Source organism: Numida meleagris, chromosome Z (genome assembly GCF_002078875.1).
Source record: "Numida meleagris isolate 19003 breed g44 Domestic line chromosome Z, NumMel1.0, whole genome shotgun sequence".
NCBI lineage: Eukaryota > Metazoa > Chordata > Aves > Galliformes > Numididae > Numida > Numida meleagris.
The window spans coordinates 21,552,314-21,577,791 of record NC_034438.1 but is presented as its reverse complement, the minus strand read 5'-3'; the positions used below and the strand labels follow the sequence as shown (position 1 = coordinate 21,577,791).

The 25,478-nt window shown below is 39.7% G+C and overlaps 1 protein-coding gene across 8 annotated transcripts in view; it reads right to left on the bottom strand.

The window, feature by feature from the left end:
- MAST4 (microtubule associated serine/threonine kinase family member 4) overlaps positions 1 to 25,478 on the bottom strand; it is a 300,840-nt gene that overhangs the window by 145,291 nt on the left and 130,071 nt on the right. For 7 of the 8 annotated variants that reach the window (XM_021379467.1, XM_021379469.1, XM_021379468.1 and 4 more), the window contains one exon: positions 14,818 to 14,849. The exons of the other annotated variant lie outside the window; for it this stretch is intronic. In XM_021379467.1, the coding sequence (XP_021235142.1) occupies positions 14,818 to 14,849 (32 nt within the window). The remainder of the gene's footprint in view (positions 1 to 14,817; positions 14,850 to 25,478) is intronic. 8 annotated transcript variants of the gene reach the window in all.

The following is a 25,478-nucleotide window of genomic DNA, read 5'->3' as shown; positions in this document are numbered from 1 at the left end:
TACTCCAACAAAGAAACAAAACAAAACAGAAACAAACAAACAACAGTAAGTCAGCATCTTTCTCATACTGGGAAACACAAAACCAGACACAGCCAGTGTCCTGTGTTCCAAATTGTCTTGGTTTCAGCTGAGACAGTGTTAATAGCACACTGACATTTTGGCTGTTACTGAGTGTTGGGAGCACAGCTGGGGCCAAGACCAGGCCACAGTGGCCATGATAGCTTACCTCAATTAGGCAAGGGATGATATGAGCTGGCCAAGGAGGTAGCTCTGCTCAGGAGTTGCTAGACATCAGTTGGCAGGTGGTGAGATGTTGCACTGGTAGCGGGCTGTAGGTCAGCGGGCAGTTGTATTGTGAGCTGGGCATTAGTTGGCAAATAATTCCATTGCAGACATATACATATCCTTGTCATGGCATTTTTGTTTTCATTTTCCTTTTCTGTCTTAGAAAAATAGTTTTTACTTCAACCCACAAGTTCTAGTTTGTTTCCACTCCTCTCCCTTATCCCACTGCAGGAAAGTGAGTGAAAGGCTGTGGTGTTGAGCTGCTGCTCAGTTAAACCACAGTGCAACCCACTGCTCATGCTGTACAATGTACAAAGCTACCTGCCATTCAGCTGACCTAGAGGCACTGCCAACCTATGAGAATTGCGTTGGTAGAGTTAATTCTGACCTTGGGTTTGAAGGCATCACGGACGCCTTTCTTCTTTTTCGAAGCAGGATGGTTTGAAGCATGTGCTTTCCTGCCACCTCAGACCCCTTCCCACTCAGCCTCAAGACCATACTCACATATGGATGTAGAATGTGCCTGGCTTAATCACATCTTCATCACGTGCTACGAAGTGAGATACATGTGTGCCTGCCTGACTGCAAACTAGTACCATATAACAAAGCAAAAAAGCATTCCCTCTGCTTACATACCCTGCACAATCTTTACAAAAGTAGACGTGAGCTAGAACAGTCAGGCTAAAACAGCAAGAACTTGTTTCTGTGGTAGCTTGATACTTAGCCCCACATAGAAGCACCTGGGATAGCATGTTTGTCACAAATGCTATGCTCACCTCCACTGCCTAGGGGCATCACTGCGCTAAATATTCATGAGTGAATCAACTGGGACTTGAAGAAATGTGATTATATGCAATTACACTGTCTTGTGCATCACAGCAACCAACACACAACGAATACAAAGCAAGAGACTCCCAAAAACTGTGCCAGCCTTTTAGACCTCCATTTTCTTCCCCTGTGGCACTTGATCTCCTTTCATCCAAGCACTACATTGTTAAAGATCTACTTATCCCCAGCGCTCTTTCTGACCTTTTCACATGGCTATGAGAACTGTCACAACATAACTCAGTAAACCTCACAGATCTAAGCTTGAATGGCTTGCCAGGAAAAAAAACATCAGAAAAGAAGCCCTGCAACATTTGAGAGAAAGGACAGAAACTACCTGCTTGCTCCCCACTTTGTTAGGAAATGGCAGAGAAGAAAAGTGCATGATGGCAGGAAAGCAGCTAACGCCAGGATAGGTGCTGGCAGAACGCAGGAAATAAAGACTTCTTAAAGATTAAAGAGGCATAATTAGCTGATCAGGACTTGCCAAGCAAAAAGGTATCTTGCCAAGGAAACATTTTCCTTCCTTCCCCAAACCTGCAAGAGAAGAGCTCAGTCCAGCTCCTGTACACAGGAGTCATCCACCCATCCACTGCCCAGGCCTATGGGCACACCCTATTCAGTTTGCGCTGCCTCGAGTCTCATAATGAGCCACTGACCAGACCTCAAATTGTCAGGCTCCTTGCTGCTCCTTTAAAACCAAGGGTTACTACCCATTCTCCCATGAAGAAAACACTCTGTAACCAAATTCTTGGCATCCCCATGTGAAAACTACATTCCCAGAGCAAATCCTATAAGCTTAAAACCTGACTCAGTATCCCTGCCCTAGATGGCTGCTGACTTATTCAGAGAACACACCTGTAAGAGAACACTCAGCTGAAGGCAAAGGATGAAAATACAAATGGAAGGAATACCTCCAGCAAAACAGAAGGGTGACAACAACTGCATTCAGACAACCAAATTTTACTTCCTCCAAGGGCAAACATGATGTATACCTCTTGTGGAGAAGTACATTAGGATGGAGGAAAATGAACAGGACCAAGAAGTTTTAGGCAGATGGAGACAGTGGTAGAGGTCAAAATGGCCAAGACCTCAAATATAATGCAGCATTTTCCCAAAGTACTTGCCAAGAAGAAACAGCCAATGTGACAGAGCAGGTACTAGCTCCAGCCATGGGCAATAGAGGCCCTGACAGTCACCATAACATGCCTCAACTCCTGCTGTCACTTCATACACCAAATGCTTTCAGTCTTAAAATTCTGTCTGTGGATCATGGGCCCATATCCTTTCCCAAGACTAAACCAATGTTCCTCCTCCTGCAGCTGCAGGAGGCAGCTGGCTCACCTGCTGCTGCCTGGGACTATGGCATACAGCCTCCAGAAGATAATCAGAACTGTTGACATCTCCCACTCTGTCTAAGATCTATGCCAATAAGGAAATACCTGCTCTGCTGCACCTCTGAGATCCATTTGTTGCCTCTGGTCTACCAGAAGAGAGAGTTCATCTTCTGGAAATCTGACTGCTGGCCCTTCTCATACTCAGCAGAAAACTCTTGATGCCAACACTGAAGTAGCTTTTACTCTTCTCAGAGAAGAAGTTAATAAGCAAAACCCTGTCATCAGGGCCCCAACCCAGCATTTTTAGGGGAGAGACTGACATAAAAGTTAGGGCAGGTATAAAAAGAAATCAAGAGGTTATCAGAGATTACTGAAAGAGGAAGATGAGAGCCAAGAAGAATTGGGGGCTTACAGACAAGACAATATGAAGGCACAGGTGACATCCAGCTCTATGTAACAAAGGAACCATCTGAGAACATCACATGAACTCAGTGGCCAAAGAGCATTCATGAGCTCTATGTATAAACATTACTTGAACCTCTACTTCCCCATTAGCAATAGGAGTACATCAGATTAACACTCTGCAGAGAGCCTTCCTATTTGTCTGCATCCAAATTAAATCTCTAGCGTGTATGTAACAGAACAGTACAGTATGTGAAAATCACCGGGCTTTTACATCAGAAGCACGCCACATCAAACTAAGAGGCTAATACTAGATAGCATCTACACAGCTAACTTTTCAGGTGAGCTTTCCAATATTTTCATCCCAAGCTACACAGCAACTAGGATGGAGATCTTGACTTGAGCCTCTGGGGGAAGCCAGCACCTAATAGCAGGTTTCATCTGCTCCTTAGATGATACTGAAATATTGTGCATAAACGGAAGTTCTCCAAATGTTTTATGCCAAGGTATACAACATTGGGATAGTCCAACAGAATGACAAAGTCTCCAGGTAACAGATACAAATGAGTGAATATCTTTTAAGGCAAGAAACACTATTGGTTTAGAATACTGACAGTAACAAAAAAGTTCAACTTTGCATTTGATAGGAATGAGGAAGGGGAAAAAAGGCTTACCTCTCCTTCTCTCTGACTAAACAGAAATAGCTTATTGGGATGTCATGATCTTGACACCTCTAGGAAGTCAGCCTGTACTTTACATAATAGAACTGTAATAATACTAACAATTTCAAGAGGAAAATCTGTAATGAGAGAATATCTGCCAGAAGATGCAGATCCCTGCTGTTCTGCAACTGCCTCTTTTACCTAAAAGCTGTTATTTAGAACATAGGTGATTTCATTGCTACTAGAGGAACAAATATATTCTGCAGAAACTTGAATGCTTCCTTCCCAAAAATCAAACATCTATTCATAGGTTATTCCTTAACTTTGATCTCCACACACACAAAATAATCATTAGAATTCTTTAAGCAGAACACAGGTTCATCAAATAATCATGTAAGCTTTTCAGAGCCCTACTGTGACCCCAATCCAAAGGAGACTAAAAGAGTGTGAGCTTGAAATTGCATAGCCTCAGAAAGCTCTCTCTGCAGATTAAGAGATTATTCAAATGTTTCTTGCATTAATGTCAAAAAAATCAATTCATCAATACAGCACAGGGCAGACAGGACCATGCAATTTGTAAGGACAATTCCTTTGAGACAGAATTATTCTTGACAAACTTGGTATTTTCCTTAACTGAAGAAAGCTGTGATTTCCAAAATAAATACCACTGTGAAAAAGCAAGCAGTGAAGAAAACACTTTTTCAGTATGTCTGATATTCCTGAGGTTTGCTATGTGAAATTATAGCTGCACTGATTAGTGGTGATTACTAGCATTATGTTTTTCTGCCAGTTCTCACTGGGTAAGTACTCTCTCAGGCAGCGGAATAAAGCAGATGGTTGCATGGCCATTTGTTTTTTTGTGTAGTTCTACTACAAAACACTGAAGGGAAATAATTTTATGTATGATGCAAGCTTTGCTTAAAGACCAAATGAGAGGACACAGTGCTCACTGAAAAATACCTGAAGCAATTATTATATTTGTTATTCACATGTTAAATCACATTTGCCACTGAAAGTCAAAACACAATCCTGTAACAACGTTCACAAACTGAGCTATCCTTAAACCTCAACCTGCTCTCAGAGCTTGTTACTTCCTCCCTTGCCTCAGCAGCTCACATTTCCACTATGAAACTTCCTCAGCATTTTCTTTATTTGCTACATGCTTTGCTGCCTGTGTGTACAGAGAAATACTGTGAACATCATAAAGTGCTTCTTCAACAGGTAGAAGAGTACAAGAGAAGAACCAGCAGAAGCAGAGCAGCTCAGTAACAAACCGTCAAGATGAAAAGGCTGCCCAGGGGAGAGGACTCGTGGGAAGAGCAAGAACAGTAGGTTAGGCAGTCTATTTTCATCAGATCTCCATCCTGTTACTCTTTTCTGCTTCATTTTGTCAGAATCACTATTCAAATTTTAGTAGAGAACTGAGATTCTTTCTACTACTACTTCTCTGCAGACATCTAATTGTTTTAGAACCCCAGCACGCCTCTTTGCATCACCACCAATCCATTAGCTATGAGATCTGGCCATCAAGCATCTCTATTAAAGATTTATTTCCATGCATAGAAATATTTAAACTCTCAAGTAAACTATTCTACTGCAAAAACATTTTTGGATTTACATGAAGAACGGATGCACCCAGGTATTTGACCTCCACTCCCTGCAAGATGCATGCAATTTTCCCATCCTAAAATTCTGTAACATTTTTATTAAATCACTAGTAGATCCCAGATGCTGATTTTATTTTTTCCTTTTTCCTTTGTGATAACAAATTTGATAAAGAATTATTTAAGATTGTTTTTCCTTCTTAACTGTCTTGTCCTTGCTGAAGTACCGAAAATTCCAGTAGAGCTCTGTGAAGAACCTCAGTGTATGGTGAAAAACCATACACTGTCAGTTGTCAGCCAGGTGATAATTTACATTATTCATACATCATAGCACAACAAGAGGCTAAATGTTACACAATTATGATTCAAAATCTGAATGTGTCATTTTCTAGACATTAATCTTTCAGGTAACCACAGTTTCAACACTTTTTTTTTTTTTAATGTTCTGAGCATTCTAAATATTATATGATTAAAAAATATAGTGGACAATGCTGTAACAAACATAGGGCCTACTAAATGCAACACTGAATTTTAACGCACCCAAAAGCATCATCATTTTCTTTTTGCAGGTGTTCATAAAGATTGTGTGCACAAAGCACGCACGTAAACAGATGAGCGTAAGTTCATCAGTGAGAAAATTTCACAAAACTTAAAGATGTTCTCAAGTAGCATACAGATCTTCCATTAGAAAGGAAGATGACAACTCGTTCCCATTCCCAACACATGACGGGAGAAGTTTACTACACACAGTAGTAAAACATGAGCCAAGAGACAACAGGCAAAGATTCCTAACATTGTATGAATGAACTAGGGTTTCAAATGTGTGCATGAGAGAACCGAAAGAAATAGCTGAAAGACTAATCAGAGTGGCCTCTGCTGATAACTAAGGACATAACTAATAGCAACAAAATGTCAAGGGATGTACTGTTTACACCAAAACCAGGTCCATGCTCTCCAGTACAAAAGACTTTTTTGCAGAAGACCCTGTGCTGACAACAGGAAAATGGCAACAAAGCTACAGCACATTGTACATGCCATTACGCTTCCTGTTAGCCCAACAGAACTTTAAAATGAGGAAATGTAAACAATGGGCAACAGACTTGTGTAAAATTTATGGAGGCTGAAGCAAGGACTGTGAGGGGAAAGGAGTGTGCTACAATATCTGCTGCATACAAAAAGCATACAGAAGCATACAAAATATATCTCCAAAAACTAGTTTTCCATTGTCAATCACAAGAACTGATAAGGACTCAGCAGCTCATGACCTTTGTCCTCCATGTCATACTGAAGTGATCTTAGCACTACAAATCTGAATTAGTTGTTCAGAATTTTCATTAAAAAACCTCACTATGTTAGTAGTAATGCATACATTAAGTGGATTTAGAGTTCACTAACAGATCTCAAAAGAAAAAAAACTGTCAGTGGAGAAATTTCCTTGATACAAAAGAAATTCCTTTATGAGTTCACAGAATCTTGTGGTCTGCTTGATGCTAATCAACATTTTAATTGGTGACTCAGAAATGATATTTAGAAAGTCACCACTGAAAGTTCGAAGGTGAAACACTGAGGAAATGTTAAACACTGAAGATGAGGATGCCTTTCTCAGAGCACAAGAGCTCTCCATCCCTCAGAATAAGAAAGCAGGCAGGGGAGGGAAGAAATCAGCATGGCTTGGCAAGGACCTACCTGCAGGTCAAACTGAGGGAATACAAGGGATTCTAACAGCTGTGGAAACAAGGATGTGTCACCTGGGGAGAATACAGGGATGCTGTCCAGACTTGCAGAGAGGGGTTAGGAAAGCCAAGGCACAGAGGGAAGTGAACTTAGCGAGGGACATTAAAAACTACAGGAAGGCATCCTATAGGTACATTGGCCAGAAGAGGCAGGCCTAAGAGAGCATACCTCCTTTGGTAAATAAGAAAGGAGAATCGGCTACAACAGCTATGAATAAGGCTGAGGTACTAAATGAGTTCTTTGCCTCAGTCTTCACTAGCAGCCAGGATTTTGGTATTTCTCATGTTCCTAAAGCTTGTATCCCTGGGCCTCTAGGTGGGAACTGCGGGAGTAAATCCCCCACCGCTGTAAGGGCAGAGCAAGTCTGAGACCGCCTCATTAGACTGAATGTATACAAGTCCATGGGGCCAGATGACATAAACCCCAAGGTCCTAAAGGAGCTGGCTGATGTGGTTGCTGAGCCTCTCTCCATCATATTTGAAAAGTCATGGCTGTTGGGCGAATTCCCCAGGGACTGGAAAAAAAGGAAATGTCACTCTCATTTACAAGAAGGGGAGGAAGGAGGACCCAGGGAACTACGGGCCAGTGAGCCCCACCTCTGTGCCTGGGAAGATCATGGAACAGATCCTCCTAGAAGACATGTTAAGGCACATGAGGGATGATCAGGTGATCCAAGACAGCCAGCATGGCTTTACCAAGAGAAGATCATGCCTGACCAACAGTGTGCTCTTGCAGCTTGAAAGGCCAATGGTATCCTGGGCTCCATCAGAAGATGGATGGCCAGCACGGAGAGGGAGTTGATTGTCCCTCTCTACTCTGCCCTCATGAGGCCTCATCTGGTGTACTGCATCCAGGTTTGGGGGGCCTAGTACAGGAAAGATGTGGAGCTGTTGGAGAGGGTCCAGAGGAGGGTCACAAAGATGATCAGAGGGCTGATCACTGAAGCACTGTCACAGGTTACCCAGGGAAGCAGTTGAATCGCCATCCCTGGAGGTATTTAAAAGATGTGTAGATGTGGTGCTTAGGCAAAAGAACTAGCAGTACACTTGGCAGTGCTAGTTTAACAGTTGGAGCTGATGATCTCAGAGGTCTTTTCCAACCTAAATTATTCTATGATTCTATGACTCTAAAACACTGTCACATACAAAATGATCTGGATCTCTCTGTAATTTGTGCTCCTTTAAACAAAGATGTATTTTATTGGTACATGCAATATCAAGTATCTAGAAACTGAGGAGTTTCCACTGCACTTAGGAAGCCACCATTACATACAGTAACTTGGAGGTGCTTAGGAGACAATATCCTCTGGGTGTTGCTCTCACAAAAGGCACTAATAAAAACAGTAACACAGAGAGGGAGTTAGAATTCTTCAGTTCTGCCCACACATGATCCTACATCAAAAAATTAGGCTTGTTAGAAAAAAAAAATCCCTTGAATGACTTTCAACTTTGCCACAGGTAGAAACCTTGAGCCCTTTCTGTTTTTTTCACCCCTCATATTCCCCCATGAGAAGGGGGAGTGAGAGACCGGTGTGGTGAAGTTCAGTTGGCCTTCGGTGTGAAACCATCACAGGGGTCCATCGCCGGGCAACAATGAGTAACATGTCCTGACTTCCAAATTTAATAGCAGCCTCCTAAATAATGTAAGAGGAAAAGTGACACACTCTCTTTTTAACACCTTTTATGATTAACTACTGTGAAGGTACAAGATAAATAATTACAACACAGTCATTTGAAAGCCCAAAGCAGCATCTCAGCTCACTTTAAACTCAAATGAAACTGAACAAAATGAGTGGATACAATGGAAATGAAATGAAAGAAGAATAAAAGAAGAAGAATAAAAAGCTGCTTCTAATTTCAACTTCTCAAGTCCATCCCATAGCTTCCACTCCCTCCCAAAAAGCCCTCTGCTTTTGACATACAATATAACAGCACTGTGTTATTTGCTGATATTTAACAGTTACTACTGACTGCAATTTAAAAAAATAATTTTCTTTGCTACACTGTCTGCAGAAGTTTAAACATGGATGTAGCTAAACAAATGCAAGCAAGGTACTCTTTTGTGAATTTAGATCAGCAAAATAACTCTGAATAATGCACAGGCATAGAGTATAAAATCAGCTGATACATACTTCAAGAGCACAAGGATCCACAGAGAAGTGTAAGCTGTACCCTAGCACAGATAGCATAACTCGAGCTATCCAGTTCCAGAGTCTAGAAGGGATGGCTGCTGGCCCTTCTGCTTACTCCATTTGCCCCTTCCACTTCCTGCCAAAGGTCAACACACCACTGAGACAAACACAGAGGAAATCCCTGAGGGCAGCACATTGTTCAGATATATCAGATTCCTTAACTGGCCATCAGATGGAGTCTTTTATCAGTGTACAGTAATTTGTAGCAGAAATCCCTGCTTACAGATGATACACAAGCCACAGCTATAGAGGTAAACACTCCAAGGAACAAATGGATGTGAATCTCTCTACTTGCTGTTAACCAGAACTGTTTATCAGAACATTCACCTCAGGCCAACTTGGCTTTATTTCCGTACAAATATAAACAGCGCCAGCAAGCTATCTAAAGATAGAGCTACAGCAATACAGATTTCCAGTTCTGCACCGTTTTGCAGCATGAAGAACTCATTGTGCAGACCTAGGCACAACTGTGTTATAAACCTGTAATAATTTTGATGGGTTACTGCAAATTAATTTAAGACACTCCATTTTTCCCAGTAAGCACCAGATGGCAGAGGTTCTCTGCACTTTCAGAGAAAAACATCAGAAAAAAAGGAACCATAAAACAAGCACCAAAACATTCACAGAGAAAGTTTTTGCTTTAATTAAGACTACAAATTTTCAGTATCTTTCATATCTCAAGACAGCATTTCGACTAGCTTTCATAATTAATGTGGAAAATACTTTGTTCTTCCAAAATGAATTACTCTTTATAACACTCTGCCTAAAATTGTTTAGACAGTATCCAGAACTAATCATCAAACATTTACAAATCCTTAAATGAAATTCTGTTCTCAGGTACTATGGATCACATTTGAACATCTGGACTTTGCAACTGAGGTACCCTGACACGAGCATCTTCAGCATAACATTGACCTTCTGCAGAAACATTTAATGAAAAAAGCAGCAAATCTGCATACACAGAAAAAAGAACCCACAACACAGCAACACAGGTTCTGAGATGCATATACATAACACAAAGGATGTAACAATCTTTCTTAAATGTTCTCGAGTGTGACTTTTCAATTCTTCACAATCAGAATTAATTTCCTTGACTGACTTCGACAGTTGTGTCCTTCAAGCTGCAAAGCAGCCTATGCAGCCAGGGAGATAAAGTCAGAGGCAACTGCTGGGAAAAAGCTGGGACTGTACAATCTGTGGATTCAACTTTTGAGCTTTCCAGCTTTCCAAAAAGTCCAAACACCTTTAATTATCAGAGGTCATACATATACTTACAGGTTGCTGGGTTTTTGTTTTTGTCTTTGTTTTTTTAATGTATGGAGGCGTTATTTATATTATCCCATTCTACTTCACTCAATTGCTCATCCCTCCTTTCTCCCTGAGGTTAATTGATCATTTGTCATTAAAACTTTCTTAAGTTATTAACTTTCTCAAAACTTGTTTGATTAAGCCCATAAGCATGCAATGGCATTAACCAGTGCTTTTCCTGACATTTTTTTATTATTGCTATCCAAGGGTATCTGCTGCTTCACTGTAATGCATTAATGAGTTTTATGAACATTCTATGACTAACTTTGACATTTCCACAGGTGCAAGCAAATTACACAATTGCTGCAATTGAATGAGAGTCCATGTTTCATAATTGCTTATTTTCAGAAATTTCAAGAGAAGGACATATATAGCAAAAGTATATAAAAACTACCTAGCTCCAAATTCAGCTAAAGTATCTCTGACAGATCAAACAAAACAAAAAAAAGTAACAAGAACCCATTTAGACTGGAAAAGCCACGTATTTTACTTCTATGGCAGGTGAACCATTGAGGCTCAAGAGATACGGAACTTCCTCTACCTTACCCACTCACCCCTACTTAAGTCTGACTTCTTCTGAAGCACACTGTCAATTCATTTTTAGTAGAAAGGCATTTTAGACCAGAACATACCTAATTTAAGCAGAGGTAACTACTGTGCTACTGCCTTTGAGTTCATGCTATGCTTCTCTCTGCAGCTCTTGTTTTACTGTATAATATGGATAAGGAACGGAAACAAGGCACGCCAATGCCTTAACTTCAGCAAAGGAAACTTACTTTTTAACATAAAATATAGAGATTTTCTCTGGCTACCCACTAGAACTATATATTCTCTGAATGTGTAAAGGATATTGATTTTTAGGTTCAGACAGCCATTCCATGGTTCACCAGAAGATCTGTATCCTTCATACACTGATATTAGCTACACCTAAACTTGTATTTTTGGGTCTGGCTTAACATTAAGCACATATGCCTGCCGTGATATTTGAAAATATTTTGTGAAAACAAGCAAATTAATAAAAATGTCACAGCAGCATAAACTACCACTCTAGCAGAAAGTATTTTAAATAACTTTCTGATAGAGTTGCAAAGTGGGATAGTAAGACCTATGAGGGTTTACAATCCAGTTAAGATTGAATAAATTCAGTTTCACTGCTAGGGAGAGTAATAGCAGAAGACCCCTGGCATTCATTTTGCCTCCATGCCACCATACCCTGCTGTTACAAAGCTACACAAACACACCGAAGAACCTGCATGAAGCTAATTGCAAACTGGATCAGTTCTGCCTGTGTTTATACAAGCAGTTGTATCAATATAGCCAGTTGTGATCTGAGCACAGAGCATACCACTTCTTTCCGAAGCAGCATCACTTATCGGAGTTTATGTCAACAGTGCTACACTAACTAACCTTTTAGCAAGCCTTTGTCTCCAATTCCTTCCTAAGGAGTTGCTGTACATGTAGAAATCAAAAGTGGGTTGAACTGCAGGAAGCCCACATAGTTCGACTTATTTCATGAGATCCAAAAGGAGGCCGCACAACTGCAGCCTACAAATGAATTGTTCCACAACAAGGTAACCAAAATAGCAACAATGTGGGGGGAAGAGGAGATACTAAGTCCTCTTCCTCTCCAAGCTTCCTCCACTTTCTGCCATCAGTCCTCTCCCACAGTTCACCTAAGACACACTGCATGTCTCATCGTCCAGCCTCTCTAGACCCTTCATTTCTGGCACCAATGAGCCCTCAGCACGCAGTCTTCGAGTTCAGAATCTGACAGAAGACTTCCATACTACCATGCCCTTAGACCAGCTGAACAAAAAGCAGGGAAACTGTTGGGCTACTGGAGAAGCCTCTGTACTGGGCTGAGCAATGGTTACACAGATAGGCCAGTGAAAACAGATGCCATTTTTTTTTTTTTTTAAGTGAAGCCAGTAGGGTTTGTAGATCAACAGCCACAGAGCTAGCTCAAAAGGTCAGCATAAAAGTGAAATAGCTCCACACATGGCAAGAAAATGTGTGCCCAAAAGTACAACCAGGATACCCTAAATGATGAAAGGCAGGTGAGGCTCAGCAAGTAAACAAGCAGTGCCAACTGGCAGTAGGTTATACATTGTGTCAGAACAAACACCACCGCTAATGAACTCAGAGCTAATTACTACTGCACAAATAGACTCCTCTGCTTATTGTTTTGTTGGCAGGAAGTCAGCATTGCCCTCTTTTTTCACTGCATATTTGATCAACTTAACAAAGGCAACCTGAGTAGCTCTCCTGGCATCAAGCTGCATCAGTAGTTACAGAAGTCCAAGAGCTCTGGTTCATTCAACAGCGTAAGTAAGAAAAGGCTGGTGCCTCATATAAGTCACGTAACATGTATTTTCAGCTGTGCTTCCTCACATATATCTACCTTTCCATATTACTACATTATGCCGCACTTGGTCTCTACATCTGGAATCAGCAGCCTCCTTTATATTTGCCATAGAAATTGCATTAAAAATGATTCGCATACAGAGGGAAACAACTCTGTATGATCCAGGCAGCAGTGTCTCTAAAACAAGCATAAAGATAATTCAACCTATCTGAAAGAAAAAGTATTTTGTGCATTAGTCCTTTGAGACATACATACGGTGAACCATAAGCAAGAAACCTTTTCCCCATACATCATCCCTCCACATTTTTCTGCCAGACTGTATGATAAACAGTAAGACAAAGCATAAAGAAAAAAGAGCAGAATTGTTCATCAATTGGAATCTTGTTTTCTACATTTCTCTTCTTGATCGTGCCTCAGCCAGCTGTCCCTGTCTTGCCTAAAGCCCTTGCGTGCCATCAGCTCTTAAGTTCCAGAAGACAAAACAACGCATCCATACAGAACCATTGAGGTCCTCTAGATGTTTACTGCAATTAAAACATAGGACCTCCCATATTTTGAAATTCAGTCTTCACATTAACATGCATATGATACACAAATAGAAGAGTCAAAGTGACCCAACACAGAACTTCTGATGCTACAGCTGTTGCTAGCTTCAATACTGTCAGCCCTGTTAACTAAGAAAGCAGTAATAAAGATGATAGTTTAAAATACCATATGCAGAATCTTAACCATTTTAACAGCCAGATACGATTATGCTGACAATCAGCTACTCCTTTACTACACTTTATTAAAATCTCAGCAACATTACAGAATCCGCATGTACATCTCAATGATCAGCTATAAAAAATATGTAGATGAATGCAACCATTTTTCAAGCCTGGAGAAAAGTATCTAATATTCAACGTCAAACATAGCGAGAGTAAGCAAGGTCAGGGCTATATATTAAAAAAAGAGCCTGTAAAGGCACTTTCTACTCTGGCTGAAATCAACAGGAGTTTACTCATTAACTTCACAGCCAGCTTTTGCTCACAGAACAGTGCTGGGTTTATATAAAACCTCTAAAAAGCACCAGTAATTGTCTTCCGTAACTGTTTTACTCTGCATTACTGCAGTGTCAAATACTTCATATAGAATTAGTTTCAAAACTTTGTGGCATTTCTTAACAATTGTTCTGCTTACTATTTAGTATAAGATTTGTGACAGAACCTAAAATACGAAAACCTTTTGCAAGTCAGCAGATGTCTACAACCTGTACCTTTCCAACAATTAGCATTTCAGTTATTCATGCACACAGCACCATCAAGCTGAAAACAAGTATTTAAAAATAAAGCCAAATATCTGGCCTTTGTGCAACGGTCATCACTAACACTACCTTAGCTAAGTACAGTGATAACACCACAGTCCTATGCTATTTTTGGAAATAAAACAGTAACCAAATGCAGATTAAGGTATTTTGATACATTGTGATCCCAATACCTTCTTGATTAATTACTACTACACAATAGGAAATAAAGCAAGCCCTACAACCAAACAACTCAGAAAGGGAAAGAAAGACAAGGCACTGCAACACATACAAAGAACAATTAAACCACAGTATCTGAGTTCATGCTACTAACAATTCCAACAAGAACATACAGTCTTTACATCCGCTAATCAAATACTAACCTTAACAACCCTGTACACTTAATAGCACTCATCTATTCTTTGTTTCATTTTATGCACAGGTTTTATCATAAAATTTCACATGAAAACAGTTCTATTTACCTGTCAAGTTTCATTTGTATCATTCACAAACTAAATTTATTCCTCGATTTTAACTACAGTAATCATCAATACAAAATAAAAGCTTCAACACAAGGTCTTTCTGTCAATTTGGAAATATCCCACAACAGTTCCTCTAAAAGAGGAGGACAGGCAAAAAAAATGTTACCACACAATCCACAGTCTTCATTTACAATCTCAGTTTCTCTGTATACATTTTAGGGCAAATCACATGTCACATCTAGTCTTCATTTAACTCCCCGAAGAGAAAAACAGCCTAGTTGAGAATTGTCAAAACACATAATGTACTGTGCACATAACAGAAGACATTTCAGAAACTTACAGACTTCCTCTTCTTGGAAGGCTCAACTCCTTCTGAAAAAAAAAAAAAAAAGAAAAAGAAAAAGAAGTTACATTAGAAATAATACCCATTTTAATTGGACGTGGCCTTTTTTTTTTTAAATATATGTATTGTAATTCTTCCATTCTACCAGCAGCAGAGATGTTCAACTGCAATAAAAGATTCGACATGCACCATCTTTCACTTATTGCCTTCTATTCTTATCTGAAATATCAACATCAGCAATGGGAAAAGTCTTGGTCATTTTGTAGCAGAAATCTTAAATTCTTTCAAACAGAAGAACATCATAGAAAAACTTTACAATCAAAGCTATGGTGCACTGGTGACAGTATTAAAACTTGCAAGTCAGTGACAAAAAAATTCTAAGCTCTTTCTCAAACCCATTGTTTGCAAGAGATGCTAGCAAAGGGATTGAGTAACTGATGATTCTACAATGATGTTTTTTACTCAAGAAGTACGAAATCCACAACAGTTTGATCCATTATAGATCGATGTAATTCACAGCCATCTCCAAGGAAGTAGTACTGGCGTAACAACAGAAACACTGTTAGATAAATGTTTCTAAAACTTTTGCTGAGAAAAGTTAAACTGCTGTTCTTGGGACTGATGGGACAGTGTGTTAGCTAAGAGGCAACTGCAGACAAACATTTTACAATGCATTTTATTACAGAAGTAAGCCACAAGATCCATGAAGTTTTGCTTATCAGAAATAAGCCTGATATACGTATACCACAGTTACAGTGGTGTTACATACTGTAGAAATCACAGGACAGTTGACGCTGGAAGGGATCTCTAAAGATCCCATAGTCCAGCTTTGCCCCAGGCACGGCCAGGTAGAGCTGGTTAACCAGGAACACGTCCTCTTGGGTTCAAAAGTCTACGAAGATCTGAACCAACCTGGGCAACCTGTTATAGTGTTCAACTATCCTCATTTTTTCCCCATTTCTCACATTAATTTATATTCTAAATGCTACATGAAGTAGATTTTCTTTGCAACCTTTTGGACAAGGAGAACAGCCTACTTTGAAATAAAGGGAAAAGCTGACTAACCTCCAGGACACATGTAACATTGAAGACTATCACAAAGGACAGCTGGATATAAGAATGACTCAAGTTACGTCAATTGATGTCTTAAGTAACTCATTTATTTTATGTTTACTTTCAACATTCCCACAAAATACTATTTTAAAGCATGTCATATATACTTTACTTCCATTCCAAAGTTCCATTCCAAAAGAGAATGGTATCAACATTTTAAAAGTGTGTGTACACATGTATTTATTTCACAGAGCGTATAAATGAAGTTATAGGCACTGACCAGAAAATGCACATGAAATACAATTGAATGGATAAAAATAGTGTAGTTAGGTACCTTAGAAAAGGCTGTAAGGGAATGAATAATTATGTATTCTTTGGAGACTGAAATGGTGTGCAGTAAATAAGGCAGGGGCTGCTAACTGAGTGATAAGGATTAAAATATCAAGTAGCTACTCAATTCCTGAGCACCGCCCATCCTGTTAACTGAATGAGGCAGGAAAAAATAGTGTGAAACAATGTAATTAGAGATTATGAGGCACAGGCACAAGAGAGCAGAACTAGAGGCCTTGGTAACAAAATCTGGCACTTCCTAGGAAGTTCCAACAACTGTTCAGAATCTGCAATTTAAAACAACATCTTTTAGTATAACGTGTTTATACACAAAAGAACAGTTGCACCTGCACAGAATATTGCATTATGAAGCTGTGTAATTCCCCTAAATTGAGAATGTCACATTCATCACAAACAAAATGTAACTGCAATTTAGAACCCACGTACTTCCTCGTGTATGTTTTTTTTTTCTTTAATATTTACAATGCCATTGTGTTCCATTTTTTACGTAAAACTTTACTTGTCATTCTAGGCATGGTCACACTGTAACAGACCTTGACCACAGAAAACTGCCAAAATGCAATGAGCAATTGAACGCGGCTTCGTACCTATTCTAACAGAGTTGCTACAAGTACTTGAACTTTGATTCTTATAATTCACGTTTTCGGCTTTTTGTTGTTGTTGTTTTGTGTGTTTTGGTGTTTGCATGTTTTTGAACAGAAAACTAGGTCAGTTTGGTTGCAGTTTATTATTAAAACAGGAAATGATACATAACTGCCTCCAATGGGAGCCTGAAGTCACACTCATCTCTTGGCCTATTCTCATACATGCCACCCTCAAGTATTACTCTTGATCACCCAATACAATTCTAATAATTCACTGCAACTACCTGCAAGTAAAAATGTTGAGAACTGACAAGATCTCTCAGTACCAAGTAAAGAAAAAAAAATTAAATAAAACCTCAGGTATGTAATTCACGCAGGAAGACTTTGAAAAAGACTCAGATTTTAAAATACCATGACAGTGAATGAGTATATGAAAAATATATGTTTTTTGTTTTTGTTTTTTTTTTCTGGATGACCTATACATACTCATTTTTCCAATGTATCACAGCACTGATGTTAGAATGCTAGGTCATTCCTGTCTCTCACGATTATGGCCATAGGGAGAAAAAAAAAAATAACAAAAAAGGAAGTACATAGATTGAAGCCTGGCTTTCTGTCTCAGATCAGGCTTAATTTTTACACCTCTTGCTTCTTTTTTTTTTTTTTTTTTTTTTTTTTTTTTTTTTGTACATCACTGAAGACTTAGATTTTTCCACAGACTGAGAAGCTGGCACATTATCAGCTGTGTTGGCACAGACCTTCTTACAACAGACCAGACTGACTAGCACTATACTTGCTTTCAGATAGTACACCAGATCTCCTCAACAGAGTCTATTCAGACAAGGTGGAAAAAGCTCAAACATGCTCTGCGTGGGGCTCAGCAATAGATGAGGTGGGAGAAGTCATCAATATGCTAAATTCATTAAAAAAAAAAAAAACACGATAGCTTTTATCAGCTAAAGTTGCAATTTTACTCAGGTTCTCCCTGCTGCTTCTCTCACAGACTCTGAAAATAAGAAAGCACTGACTAACACCATACTGAAAATCACCAGCCCTTCAGGCTTGCAGCTGTAAGGCTCAGATCTCAGACTACAAATGTAGCCGCTTGCAGATCTCTGGCATTCTACTGTTTAGTTTCTGAAAGGCTCAGTCAGTCAGATCCAGACGAGTTGTCCTGGTCCTGCTGCACAGCATACAACACAAGTCTGGGGAACACTGTAGGCAAAAACTTAGTGGTGTCAAGATCTTCAGGTCAAGTACTTATCAGATAAAACCCCAAAGTATTAAAAAAAACCTTCGGCACCACTCAGTATGGTTCTCAGGGACCAGAAAAACACCATGCTCTTCCACCCCTGCTCTATGTGGAATCCTCCTACAGGGAGTTCAAGTTCTGCCTTTTTCAGGGCTGCTTCATTCCACACAAATCACACAAAGTAGTCTTAATGCACCACACACTCTTGCCCTTGAGGTCCTTTATGCCTCAAAAAAACGTGCTCTGAAAACATAACAGAGCTTGTCTGTCTTGGTTTAAGAGATCTGTGCAATTCTGTGCCAAATTGCTGTGATGATGCAGTAGGACTTGTGCACCAAATTTAATTGCAGCTGTCATTAGCCAGTTCAAGTTCCATACTCTGTGCATTTTATCATCAGTAACATGGTTTCACAAAAACAGATGCATTTTTGATCATTTCAGTAATTACGGTTCTTCCTCTGGTACTACACATCTATTCGACATTTCAGTCTGGACAAGTTCACTCAGTGCACCAGAGTGCAGATAATCAGCCTTAAAATAAAAAAATAAAAAAATAAAAAATAAAGAAAAAACACCACTACTCACTGAATAAAGCAGAGCAAATTTTATTCTGGGTCAAAGTCCTCATGCTACTAACTAGAAAGTGTTCAAACAACAGAATTAAATAAAAATATTTGCACGATATTTGACTTAGAAAACCCAAAACCCCAAACTTCACCTAGTTTCTTGTAACTACGACACCAAATCACAGAAAATTAAAATACTCAATGTCCTCTCCTATAAGGGAGGATGTAAAAAATGTCATTAACTTATTGCTGGGTTCACTTGTAAAAAAAAAAAAAAAAAAGAATAAAAAGCTAATGCAATCATAAGCTGCTAACAATGTAGCTAGTTGTTGATACAGGTAGGTTTTAGAGCTACAATTCATTCTGCTTCAACTTCAACAAACCATTGCACATTTCTCAAATATTCAGAGGTCTCTGAGAGTTTTTAGCTGTCCGTGAAGTAAGCTGAAAAGTAAAGTTTTTTAGGAAAAAAAATAATCAGTAGTACGGTCTTCAGCAGGGGAGGCATTAAACGTGATAAGATTTATAGAAGGGTTTATTCTCTGTTGGTCAATTATTTGTCACAGACCACAAGCACTGCAAGGCTTTCCAGTAATGCATTATTTAATACACAATTAATGCACTGCATTAATACCAGATTAACACTAACATTTACACAGCATTTATAATAGCATGACATGACAAAACTGTCACGGCACACAATTCACTTTCTTATCATAACTACTGACAAAAAGAGGGATGTCTTGGGGGAGTAATGTGAAGGCTTTTCTTAAATGAGCAATTACTATGTTTTTGCTGAAAGGATTTTGGAGATAGCAGCAGATCTTGCATCTGTATGTGAGAATACGTAAAAATAAATAAATAAAGGAAGGTGACTAAGACAGTACCCAGTTGCTATCAGGGAAAACTCATCTTAACCCATTTATAAGACTAATGTATCAAGTCACTGTATTAATCCCATCGTTATTAATCCAGTCTAAATGTCTTCCAAGCAAGACAATGGGAGGTTATGTTTTTCATCTGACTGCTCCCCACTTCACCAACACGTCTTCAGATTCACACAACGTATTACACGGGGCACTGCGTGGAAACATATCAATCATCACAAATGCTCAGTGTTAACACCCCAAATGAAATGCCTCTCTCTTGCTGTAATTTTGTTTCTCTGTCAGAGCTGTCCTTTCATTCTAAAAGAAGATTGCACTGTTTCCTGGTTCCAAGAATAGTAATTCTCTGCCTCAAAAAGGGTTTCCTATTAACAACAGTGTTGAATTTTAAGAGTGCCTTTTGACTTTAAGTTTCCAGCTCAAGATAATCAACTAGTTTTCAAAAATGTGCAGAAGGGTCTTCATTAAGATATCCTCACTCAGACCTGTTTTCTTACAAACAGATGCAACAGTAGAATTGTTCTGCCTGGCACAGGACCCAAGTGAGTTTATGTTTGGACTGCCTCTTCCTTAGCAAGCCTGGTCTGCCTCAGCTTGTCCAAGATGCAATTCTGTAGTCACTTTTCTCAGGAAAAGTATTCTGTACAAATACCTTGTTTTCTCTGGTAACATAGGTCCCAGTTATGATCACTTTCTGTCCCTTTCTGCACTAGCTGCCAAGGAAACAGGCATTACTAATGCCTCACAATGAACTCTCATCTTCAACGTGACAATTAAGGTTTTCATATTCTTTTTAGTCACCCAGGCACAGCCAACAATTTAACACAGTGGGATTTATTGTTTCTTTGTTTTGCTTAGCAGGTATCCACACCGATTAACTCTTCACAAGTCTTTTCAGGAACAAAAATTGCTACTTCGGCATTTGCCAGCTCTTCAAGGCTACTGTGACTCAGAAAATACCCCATTCACAGTTCTTCCTCATCACCTACAGAACACTGTGAGCAAGAACACAAGGCTGCTTTTAACTATTTTAAAAAGTGCATTTTCAGTGCACATGTTCTGCATGTAAACTTTCTCCGCTCTGCCACCCAAACATTAAAAAAAAGTGTAAATAACTAACTTCAAGTCACAAATCAGCAGTAACTGCTGTATATTTTATCAGGATATAAGCTATAAAAGAAAGGAGCCACTTAAGTTCAGATTTAACCACAAGAGGCTACATCTTGCTTACTTCAAAGTTCTGCATTCTATTTAATTCATTTATTATCTCCTCAGTTAACTTCCACGCTGCTGTTGCAGGCACTGCTGACTCCCCCTTTCAAAGCACATCTGTGCAACAGCTCCATGGCTACTTACATGCGATGCAAATGGAATATCCAGACACCCACCTAAAGCTAAGCGTTATCAACTTAAATGCAAATTAACCGGATTAAAAAGAAAGCCTAGCAGGCTACATATATAAAACATACAATAAAAAGGAAATCAATATATGTACAATATGGAAGCAGATTGAATAATCTATAAATATTTTCCTATATACTAACCTGATATTATGGCAATGTTAAGATTTCTGATTGATTGAACTAAGTTAACAGCAGTTAGACACGTTTCACTTTGCCTAATGCTATTCTACAAACTCTTAACATTAGGAAGCCCTGAATCCTACAGAAAAGGTGGAAAGTTTCAGAATGATTATTAACATCATATTACAATTGATTAACAATACAGAATTTCCTAAGAACAATGCTGTATGTTGTCTGAAGTCCTTCCAATGACGGGATCTGCAATAACAAAAAGAACCTCCTCTGTAAGAACTCCACTGGGTAAGGGAGAACATATAAATGGCAACTGTTTAATTAAGAAAAATGTTAACATAAATCAGAGAACAGCTTCTAGGTCACTTTACACAGCCTTTAACTAGCATTGCAACGCGCTGCCTATATAAAGGCAATGATAGATTCAGCGACAATAGGAAGAATCTAGTTTAATGATTAGTAGCCAAATATTTTCTCAGAAATTATAGGATCCTACAGGAGTCGGACACTGGAAGACAGATTTGGAAAGCAGGAAAAAAAACATCTTGGCCAGAAAACAAGAAGTATAAAAGGACTATGAACATTCATGGGGTAAGTTGTATACCCCTATGCAAATTGAATTAATGAATACAGAAGAGGAGGGGAAGAAGCCAATTTTTTTTTTTTTTTTTTTTAAAGTGCTTACTGGCCTATCTGATTTACACCTACCAATTCCATCAGTACTCAATGTGAATATATTCAAAGTGTCATACCACAACAATTAAAGCAAGTGCAAAGACTGTATCAGTAGCCTACTGGTCAGATGAAAAACAGTGATTCAGTTAAGAATTAATGTTATTAAGCACAGTTTGAATATCTGCACTCTATCTCAAGTCTTCAGCTGAAAGCAGCAGTAGTGAAATATACCAACTCCACTTCCTTAAAAGAAAAAAAAAAGGCATCATGACCTATTAGGAAAGTAGAAACTGCAATTAGCAAAAGGAAACAAAGAAAAACCTTTATGAGAAGCAGAAATCCTTTCCCAAGAGAGCAAAACTAATGACAGTCGCCAAAATTAATGCAGTAAAATTTTGTGTTCATTTCAGAGTGATCCAGTTTTTACTCCTTTCAAATATTTGCTTGTAGAAAAATATTACTTTTTTATTTGTTGCCACGTTGTCTTCTGTTCTTTCTCAGCCCAACCTTTCAAAATCAATGAATAACCATGTTTCTTTACCTGAGAAGTGCAAAAAAATTCTGAATGAATTTTCCACCTCAAAGTACACAAAATCACTCCATCCAACATAGCATCAGAAAATCCACACTCCCTGCTGGCCTGCTGTTGTATAATTATTTCACCCATTGGTAAAGTACCATATTACCACATGACTGGTGGAGAAAATGCATTGACAATAAAGAGTTCAGAACATTAGACAGATTCCAGTTACCAAGCTTACAACATTCCATTTTTATAACTGAAGTGCTAACGTATATTAAGGGAGAAGAAGAAAGAAGAAAAAAAAATCTAAAGGCATCAAATACCAACTGCTGGTACAATTGTTCAGCTGAACAAATGCAAATGATGACACACCTTATCAGATATGGAAAACCCTGTATGTTTTGAATAAAGCTATGGGTTTCTCCTGGTTATTTCATTAGCAGAAAGCAATGGCTTTTACATGGACATAGCTCCATAAGATTTTACTCATCATTAAAATGCAAAAGAAAAAATGGAACAACGCTACCAGCTTAGGCACTTCTCACCTCATTTCAGCAGTTACATGAATCAAAAACTGGCTGAATGGCCAGACCCAGAGGGTAGAAGTCAGTCATGTGAAGTTCAGTTAGCTGGAGGCCAGTCATGAGTGAGTACCTCAGGGGTCAATACTGGGCCCAGCCCTGCTTCACTCCTTCATTAATCTAGATGACAAGGCAGAGTGCACCTTCATTAAATTCATGGATGACACAAAAGTGGGGGCAGGGGCTGACATATTAGAGGGCCGTACAACCACTCAGAGGAACCTCAACACAATGGAGCAACGGGTTGACAGGAACCTCATGCAGTTCATCGAGGATAAGTGAGTCCTACAGCTGGGGAAGATCAACCTTACGTGGGGCCACCCACCCGGAAGGCAGAAAAGGGCCTGGGGGTTCTGGTGGGCATCAAGTTGAACATAAGTCAACATGCCCTTGCTGCTAAGGCTAATGGTATCCTGGACTGCATTAGGAGGAGTGCTGCCAGCAGGCAAAGAAGCAATTCTTTCCCTTTTCTCAGCTCTCAGGAGGCCACACCTAGAGTGCTATGTCCAGTTCTGGGACCACCAGTACAAGAAAGATATGGAAAGACTGGAAAGAGCTACTAGGATGAAAAAGGAACTGGAGCAGCTCTCATGCGAGAGGTTGAGAGGAGGCTGGGAGAGCTGGGACTGATCATGCCTGGAGAAGAAAAGACTCAGGAGGATGTCATCAACATCCACAAATACTTGAAGGGAGGATGCAAAGAGGACAAAGCCAGGCTCTTTGCAGTGGTGCCCAGTGCCAGAACAAAAAGCAGGGGGTACTAACTGGAATACTGGAGGTTCCCTCTGAGTACCAGACAGTACTTCTGTGCTGTGCAGGTGATGGACCACTGGTACAGGTTGCCCAGAGAGGCTGTGGAGTCTCCTCCTGTGAGATTTTCAGAAGCCTGTGCACCCTGCTCTGGATGTCCCTGCTGGCCCAGGGGTTGGAGCAGAAGGACTCAGTGGTCCCTAACAACCTCAGCCATTCTGGGACCTTACAGTGCTTGAAAATATAGCTGCTAGAGACCGTTATCCTCACAGGAATCCAGTTGCCTTCCTTTTACCAGCATCAGATCATGGTAGCTGACAACTCAGTTAGAATTACATGAGTATGTTCAGCAGCTGCTCCTAAACTACTGTCAAAATCAGCACCTACAAGATAAACTGATAAAACCTGTCTTCAGCATGAAAGACTTCCCTACATTAAGGCTTTAGCTGCAGTAATTTTTGTTAGACGTTTTGCACAAGATGAAAGGGGCTAAAAAAATCCAAACATGTTTATTCTTCTTCCCAGGAACAATTGCCACTAGCAAGACATTATCCTTGCTCTGCACCTCGACACACTCACAACCATCAGCTGTAACTGATCATGAACGGTGAAAGGGAAAAAGGACACAAAGCCCATGTTTTAGTTGCACTGATGAGAAGAACTGATGCACAAGCCTTGCAAAGGCACTGCTCACCTCTAGGTGTCACAGAGCTGAGGTTAGCAGCTGCTCTTCACACATAAAAGCAAGGAGATTATTCTGGTCTGGTCAGAGCAAAGGACAAGAACAGCTCCCTTTTCCAACAAAAATCTTATACACAATAGTACAGGCAAAACATCACTTGTTTCTTTTAAAAAAAATAACCAAAAAAACGCCACAACCTGAAGCAGACAATAGAAATATCTCTTCTAGAAAAAGACAGTTTTATACTGCTCTTTTACTCACTTGAGATGTCTTGTCCCTTATGCAATTAAAGGTCTCAAAATCAGAGATTTTGCTTAATACTGACATTTTAATCAGTATTTATAAGCTCTTTTTTTTTTCTAGTTCGAGTGACCCCATGGCTTACTGGTAACATACTCTGCTGATGTGGAAGAAAGGATCAAGTTCTAGGGCAAGGATCACACCAGAAAAAAATGAGTCTTGCTTTAGAACTGAAAGATAGATATTAACCTGCTTGTCAAAATATACGTTTCTATTTTTTCCATTTCAAAAGTATATTCTCATGCTCACATCAACAACATAAAAAATTAGGTGGCTCCTACACAGCTTTAAATGCCCTGAAAGAGCCACACTAATTTCTGTCACTCCCAGAAGAGAGCACTGGGAAGCAGTGTTCTCATGATCTTTTGTCTTTTCAACTATTATAAACTCCAAAATTGCTCTTCATGGGCCTTGTCATCGTGCACCCATTTTCTACTACATTCCCTGATTGTTTGCCACACTTACAGCTTAATTGCAAAGGTCTACTGTAATTAGAATAGTTTAGTCAGAATAGACCTTCAAAGATCACCTGTTCCAACTGCCTGATCACATCAGGGCTAACCAAACGCTAACACAAAGTACTGAGGACACTGACCAAACCTCCTGAACACTGACACAGAGGGCATCCACCACCTCTCTAGGAAGCCTGTTTCAGTGTCTGACCACCCTCACAGTACAGAAATGTTTCCTAATACCCAGTCTGACCCTCCCCCGCCACTTCCCGTGCTGCCATTCCCACCCTGCCATCAGTTCCCAGGAGCAGAGCCCGGCACCTCGCTCTGCTTCCCCTCCTCAGGGAGCTGCAGGGAGTGCTGAGGTCTGAGGTCGCCTCCTGGCCCGTGCCTCTCTGGGCTGGGCAACCTGAGTGCCCTCAGCCCTTCCTCATAGCACATGCCTTCCTGCCCTGTCTCACCAGCTG